Raw genomic sequence first — 8,108 nt, forward strand, 5'->3', positions numbered from 1 at the left:
TTACTGACTCCTGGTCTAGACTGAGGAGGCAGTAAAGAATGTTAAGTTTCAGTGATCTTTTTTTTAAAAACATGAAATAAAAACAAAGATGGCATCAAAGCCAGGAGGAGAGCTGTGTTACTGATAGAAAGACAGGTTTGAAAGAAGAGTTCATTTAAATATATGATGTGTTTGTGATTACTGGGTGGGGGGTGGGTGGGAGGCGGTTGTCAAGGGAAGTGACTGCTAATGGAATTTCTATCTGGGGTGATAAAATCTTCTGGAATTAGTGGTGATAGTGGTACAACTCTATGAATATATTAGAAAACACAGATTTGTGTCCCTTCAAAGGCTGAATGTTAGTTACAGTGTGAGTTCTCTATAGGGAGGAAAGCCATGCGGAGAGGACAGACGACAACAGCTCAGAGTAGGAGATGCCAGGAAACGGTTTAAGCAAAGGAACAGGGAACGAGAAAAGGAAACTAAATTAAGAAGCAATTCTAAGAAAAGACTTGGGTGTGAAAGGGAAGCATGCGGAAACAGGAAGGCTATTAGAGAGAGAAGGGTTTGATTTCCGTATCGGAGCGCGTGAGCCATCAGAGAGCATAGGACGGGTGTGGGAAACGGAGGACCATGCTGACAAAGACAATTTCCATTGCATGAAACTTTAAGAAACACATGCTCCCAACACGTCAAAGAGCTGGGCTAATGAGCACCTCCGTCTTCACCACGGCCTCTGGTAGACCTCAGAAGCAAACGCTTCAACGATAGGGGCCCGGCTAGGTGCCAATAAAACGTGATTTATAAAGCAGGTCATGGACAGGATTTGGCCCATGGCCTGTGGTTTACTGACCCCTGATTATTGAACATCTCAAGCCTGACAGACGTCAAGCCCCAAACTTCATATGGTACTTGAGATGCTTCAGTGATACAAATAGCTTTTTAGTAAAAATGTGCTTGCAATTCAAGGACCCAAACTGCATGCCAGTAGGGCTCTCTGTACTGGAGGTTAGTCGCCATCCCATTCCTGTTGACACCCCCCTCGATAGCCGGCAGCGTATCTCACCTGAACGGGTGACCTTCATCTGACTTCTGGACGGCTTGGATCACGCCCTTATAGATCCTAAAGCAGATGGTCACCGAGAGAAGCGCCAGGGCAATGTAGGCCGTCACGCTGACAATGCTGAACACCGTCAGCGAGAGCAGCAGGAACAAGCTGGCGCCAAACACCACGCCAGTCTTCTTGATGTCTCTCCAGTAGAGGAGGTCGACAACTGGAAACAGACACAGACATGGAGTTAGACACCACTGTGCTCGTGTGGAGGTGCTCCGCCTGCAAAGTTAAAAAGCTTACTAGATAAGGTGACATCCAAACCTAGAATATTAAAGGAGCACTAACTTCATAAGCTGAGTTTTAAATCTACCCAAGGTTGTGTATTTGGTAACACCTGCAGCACCGATTTCTATTTTTCAAACCATGATCTGTTGTTTCATTCAAATCTACGACCTGAATATCCTAGTCCTTCTTGCTGTACGAGATTGTTAAACGCCTTAAGCCCAGCTGACTTCAAGTCCCAAACAAAGGGTGACTGGGGGAAAATCACTAGGGGGTGTGGGCCTTCATACAGGAAGTGATGCTCCAGGGATAAAAATACACCTACAAATCACCATCAATTTAAAAATTGTTGAGAAACGACTTTAAACAATGAACAAAAACCTCAAAGAAACTATACCCTAAGCTGGTTATCATAAAACATTTCCTACAAAGCAAGATATCCTTAAGATTACCTAAAAGTTACTTTCTTCTAATTGCAGATAAAAACAATGCCATAGACATTAAGAGTTAAAAAAAAAGTGCTGCACTATTATATAATACTTATTAATAGTAAGGAATCCACAAAACCCAAGTTTGCCCTGAGCCCATGGCCACAGAGCCACAGTGGGGATCAAATAGACACGCCTGAGCCCAGGAGGGCTCCTCAGTGTGCCAAAGGGCCTTCAATCCACCACTTAAACCCAACTGGGCTCTAATCTGAGGGAGCAGCTAGGAGAAGAAACCACAGATAAACTCGGGGGAACTTTTAGTTCCTGTTACTCTTCATAAAGGAGGCCACTCTCAATAAAGCCACACTCCTAGGGGCTCCCCCCTCAGGTCTAAGGCTAAACTGACTTTCCTTTATTATGCAGGGTCGCTGTGGGGGAGCGAATGCTATGTAGTACGCTGCCACTCCCAGGGCACCCTTTCCATCCATCTAGAAGTGGGGCGGGAGGAGGGGAAAAAGGGCTTATCATAGATAAATTCATCTCTTTCTTTCAGTCTTTAGAGTTGGGCCTTCCTGAAAACGTTTTTTTAAAAAAATAACACATTATTAAAACTTTGGAAACATTCCTACAGCTTTTCATGCTGATAAATAAACTATATCACTATGGTAAAAAAGACATTAAAAACAAGTTTGAAACTCCAAATGCTTGTTATGCCGGCTGGACGGGCTAGATGTTTTCCAGGTTGGTGGTCTACATCCCCCAAGGTTGTAAGGCCCCTAATTATGCCAAACCTGCTTGGGCCCTTTCAGCCAAGCAAGCTGAGGCCCAGCACTGTCACATGACTGCACTGGGATCACACATCCCTGAGTTGAGGGGCAGGCACAGACTCAAACATCATATAAAAAGGATCCTACACCATGACCAAGTTGGATTTATCCCAGGAATGCAAGGTTGGCTCACCAGACAAAATGCAACACATCCATGAAACGGTGAAGAACAGAAACCATGCAAGTGTCACAAAAGAGAGGAGAGGCAGCATCTGAAAAGACCCAACCCCCACTCGGTGACTGAAACAAGCCCACACAAAACCCAGCACACTTGGCAGACGAAGCAAACCATCAGCTTACTCATCAAATAACCTCCACTTAACACCATACTTCGTGGTGAAAGATGTGTCCCCTCTCAAATCAGAAATAAGAAAAGGCCATCTGTCCTCTCTCACACTTCTAATCAGCATTCTAGTAGGGACAGGCGAGAAACCGCAATCAAAGGCATCCCGATTAGATGGGAAGAAGTTGGTGTGTAGATAACATGACTTTGAACAGAGGAAAGCCTAAGAATTAATGCACTAGAATGAATGAATGAATTCAAAGCTGCGAGAAGCAAGCACAACCAACAAAATCCGACTTTGTCTCTGTCCTAGTGATGACGGACCTAAAATACACAGGGAAGCTCCAGCTGTGAGTATCCAGTATGTGGATAAAGTCAGACATAAAGTTAACACAAAGGACAAAATGTGCACACTGAAAACGAGAAACTGTCATTGAGCGAGGGCTCTAAATAAGTGGAAAGACAGTCCATATCCGTGAAGTGGAATACTTACTGAAACTAATCTCCGTGACACTGAATGGTGGAAACGAGATGATGCGTGTCAAAACCCAAAGGTCTATGCAACACACAGGGTCCACCCCGTGCACTCTATGAGCCTGCTTACAGACGTGGGCGATGTGAGCGAGAGAGGCAGAGGGAACGGATGTGGTAGCACACCGCAGGGACTGCGATTACCGACATGACACAGAGCGATCTGCTCTGTGAACCATCACCGAGTTTAGAACAAAGGGGTTGTTTTCCCCAGAGATTACACTATGGAATCTTAAAAAAATAGTTGACAAAACTTTCTGAGTTGACCTGTGTCTGGTCCAGCAGATCGCCTCAGAAGTCAGTGTTCTTGAAAGCACCCTAATGAGTCTAAAGCCAGCGCTGTGCTGAGAGAATTTATTTGTAGCCAATCATTTATCACGTTTTAACATTTTTTTGTTTGGAAGGAACTCATATTTGCATGACGAATGAACTAAACCCTACCTAGTAGCAATATTTTCTGACTCGCCCTCATGTATCAATGCTTTCTAAAAGTTTGCTTTTAATCCTATTTAGGATGGCAAATAGTGACTTAACCTTAGCTTAAACGCTGAGAAGCATATTTACTCACACTAGAAGTAGAGCTATGTATTTAGACCAATAGCTTTCAGTAAAATAGACTCAATAGGAAGAAGTCATGCTGTTTAAACGACAAATTGTGCTTTCTAGAAGAAATAGAAAATGTCCCTATTTTGAAAGTAGCAAATCAAAGTGAAGCAGATAAGAGAGTTGGCTGGGGTGAGGAATGATAGAAAAATTACTTTTAAACCAGTAAATTTTATAAGGAATCCCCCAAGATAACTAAGCAATACGCATTTCTTTTTTTAAAAAACCACCACTAAAAAAGATGGACCAAACCAGGCATGATGTTAAGTCAATGCTCAGGTTCACTTCCCAAGTATTCAGCCTACACCATGGCTAGAACCTTGATGCTATTCCTGAAAACACGAGACGCTTAAACAATGAGTGAACTTTGAGACACATGCAACTTTCCCTACAATATTAGAATTGGAAAGTGGTTTCCCTGTGTGGTTTTGTCATTTTAATTTTAATTATTTCCCGTTCTCAAGTGCACCTGACAGCGTGATGATACTTTCAGTCACTTCCTCTGCACACGAAAGCCGGACACTGAAGAAGAAAGGCCCAAGAAGAACTGAAACAATGGCATTCGGGTGCTGGCCGGCAGAGAATATTCAGAGTACCAGATTGCCAAAAGAACCCGCAAATGTGTTCAGGGAGAAGGACAGCCAGAATATGCCGTGTAAGTACTTTGGACAGGTTGTCACGGTGGGTGAAAGAGAGCGGGCGGGAGAGGAAGGCCCGCAATGTGACGGACTGACAGTGGCTGGGGCAGGGCCGGTGGTGTTCCCTGCTGTGGTACACAGGGTTGCTGTGAGTCAGAATCCACTCCAGTGCACCGCACAACAACTGACCGACCCACCGAGGAGAACAGGATCCTCTTATCCGAGTCCAGGACTGTCAATGAACCCCTGCAGCAATGAAGTTATACACAGAAAAAAGCACAAATGAGAAAATACCTGCTCAACAAACCACTTAAAATTTAGTCCAAGCTCCTCTTGTTTAACTCCACCACCCATGCCTACCCCGTTCTGTCAATGTCTTGCCAGATGAGATCATTCAAATCAACTGCATGCTACTCTGCACATTTTCCTCTTCATGAGCAGCTCCACACAGCCTGTGAGGATCATGTTCACGTTCAAGAACTTGTGAGCCGCGCTAACAAAGCGAACAGTACAACAAGCACTAAAACCCAACCCGCAGAAAGATTAAACATTATTCTCCTCAAATGACCAGTACCCGACCTGCCCAACATTCACCATAAGGCCGTAAGCTTAGCTGTGATCACAACCTGAATTCTGTTAACAAACTGAAATGAATTTACTGTCGCAACTGTCAATTTTAAAGTCTTAAGCAGTTTCTTCCTCCCACTATTTCCTCATGAAATCAGGGTTCTCCTAGCCCGACGCCTAACCTGACACACAAGATGGAGGTTTCTAGAAAGCACTGAGGCCCAAGACGACGGGAGTGTCAGGTGGGTCCAACCTGCAGCAGCCCACGCACACGCACAGCCCAAGGAAACCCTGCCCAGGCCTGCGTGTCCTCACCACGGTGTTGGAGCCACTGCTGCTGCTCCTGTGCAGCTCATCTGCCGACGGCCTTCCTCTTTACAGGGGACCAAGCTCACCCAGGCACAAGCAGTAGTTTAAAAGAATTAACTATGAAGCTCATTAATCTCTTCCAACACACACACACACACACACACACACACACACACATACACACACACACACGCGCGCGATATAAATCAGCTTTATCCATGTTGAAACTCAAAAACAGGGAAGTTAGAATGAATCAATGTCTCAGAATACTGCCAACACAGACGGATTCCTGCACATTGAATAAATTAAATTACCAGCAAATACCCTTCAGCTTAGATGCTACTGAAAGCAGACTCCGTGAATATACTCCATGAGCAGAAAAGGAATTATGTTCACTGCCAATGTGATCTTTTTTTTGTGTGTGTGTGTGTGATCTTCCTATATCAAGCATTTATTTGGTAAAATTTTACGTTTTATAAATGGCCCACAACGTGTTTTAGGCTTCCATTGATCCTATGAAAAACTCTCCCAGGTATTCTTGTTTCGCTTTGCATTAGATCCCCAATTCCCTGTTATTAAACCTGTCTCATCCCCAAGCCTCAAAGATGATTACTTCAAATCCAAGTTGTGCAACTCCCAATTTGGCATCGTATCTATCAGCTTTAGCTGTTCCTATTGATATAAACACTATCACTGCCAACATTGAACTCTGCCCGGGAACGGCATGCCCCTGAGCGCTTGCCCCCCCCTCCCCCGCCCCCCATCTATGTCAAATGTCAAGTATTCTTTCCTAGAGTCAGTCTCAGATCCTTCCTTGTCCTTCCCATTTCGGGCCAAGTTCAAGCTCTCTTTGCTTTACATCTGGGCCTGATGACAACCATCTGAGCTGGTATGCCTCTTGGTTCTTCCTGCTCTGAGCTGACCTTGGAAATGTGACCACTTTCTGTTTTCACACTTCCAAACAGCCTTTTATTTCCCTTATGATAAAACAGTCTCATCATGGCTTCTGCGATCTGACCAGGGCTGTCTCATTATAAAACCTGAGAACCTTCTCACTGCAGGGAACCCAGCAGACCAAGCAAACGAGGGGCGGGGCAGGATGAATCTCTTATTCTAGTCCAAATGAAAATAGGACCAGAACCGAGCTAAAAAGCGTTGGTCCTTGATTGGAACACGAGTACCATCAGGAACCCAGGTCTGGGCCCCACCCTGTGCATTCGGATTCGGAGCTCTGTGGTGCGCACTGGACAGGGAAACAAATAGCTTCTCTGGGTGCGCTGCTGGTAAACGTTGACACACAGCAAACTGGGTTCACGGCTAACAATTTCTGTGTGTGTGATTCAACGACACTGGTCACATGTTCACAAGGTGTCTGCCTTCTCATGTCCATTAATCTAGCTACTTTCTCGTCTTTGGTCTAGGGAGGAAGGGGTCAGCAAACTTGACACACAGAGTCCACTCTGTCCCTCACAACAATTTAAAAATTATTCAAGCACCATAAAGATATTTTTACAAAGAAATGAACATCACCATAAATTTTTTTCAATTTTACTTCAGAGCCACACGTATGTAATGTCCTAAGAGAGCAACACATGGCGTAGAGCCAGTTTGCCGGCCCAGCTCTACGGTCAATATGGCCATTAGGTTTCAATGATATGTACTCACAGGGGTGCAGCACTCAGAGGAGAGTACTCATTTTAGGGGCTACTCCCGTCATTTGACTGACAGGGGGACCACAGCGAGTGGTTCAAGTCCTGTGTCTGAAGGACACCCCAGGGTCCTGGGGTGGGGGCGGGAGTCCTTGCCTCGTCACCAATCCAATGAATCTATTTGTTTTTACCATTGGAATTTTCTCCCATTCTATCCAGGGCCATCAGCTGTATCCTCAGTCAGAATGGAGGTACTGATGGCTGGACACCATCTAGTTCTTCTGGTCTCAAGGCAGGCAATGGCTCCCGGATCTTACATGGCTCAAACGCTTTTAAGACACCAGACACACCGAAAGCCAAAGATGAGAGGGCAGGGGAACGAGGTAGGTAGATATGGATGTACAATATACTTTTTATGGGCTGTGCTACGCTACGCCAACTGATCGAGTTGCCCTGCAGACTATGGTCCTGCGCCTTCAAACGCAGTCCACCATCCTATGTGGCATTTGGTTATGCTTAGAAAGTATCTGTAACTGTGCCCGTTTTATTTTAGATATAAAATATATGCAGCAGAAACGTGTGCACACAAGGGGGCTTCAAAAAGTTCATGGGAAAATTCCATTATATTTTAATATTTTTTCTATGAGTTTGTTGTCACCTCATACATTTGCCTGCACAAACGCTGGTTTCTGTGCGTTCTTGTACATTTGTACACATCTACCTATACATAGATTAACATGTCAACTTATGTAACCACACACATTTTTTTCTTTCTGTTATAAAACCGTGTGTGTGTAGTAGCTTTTCCCCAAATCATCCCCTCTTCTTGAGTACGTCTTAGTGCCCACTTTTATCTGGCCAAGCGGTGCCAGCTCCACCCTTACTCGGTCGGTATTGCTTTCCCAACACCAAGCTAAGTGTCCTCCACCCCCGGAGCATGAGCAATCTCTGCAGAACC

General features: G+C 44.9%; 1 protein-coding gene across 1 annotated transcript in view; it reads right to left on the reverse strand.

Annotated features, from left to right (window-relative positions):
• LOC101638764 (reticulon-4-like) overlaps positions 1-1,253 on the reverse strand; it is a gene marked incomplete at its 5' end in the record, with an annotated part of 10,435 nt that extends 9,182 nt beyond the window's left edge. Inside the window, one exon of the mRNA XM_004717922.2 lies at positions 1,046-1,253. Coding sequence (XP_004717979.1) covers positions 1,046-1,253 — 208 coding nt within the window. The remainder of the gene's footprint in view (positions 1-1,045) is intronic.
• Between the last annotated feature and the right edge of the window lie 6,855 nt (positions 1,254-8,108).

This window comes from Echinops telfairi, unplaced genomic scaffold, assembly GCF_000313985.2.
Source record: "Echinops telfairi isolate 266 unplaced genomic scaffold, ASM31398v2 ScPeMD7_131;HRSCAF=429, whole genome shotgun sequence".
In the NCBI taxonomy this organism is placed as follows: Eukaryota; Metazoa; Chordata; class Mammalia; order Afrosoricida; family Tenrecidae; genus Echinops; species Echinops telfairi.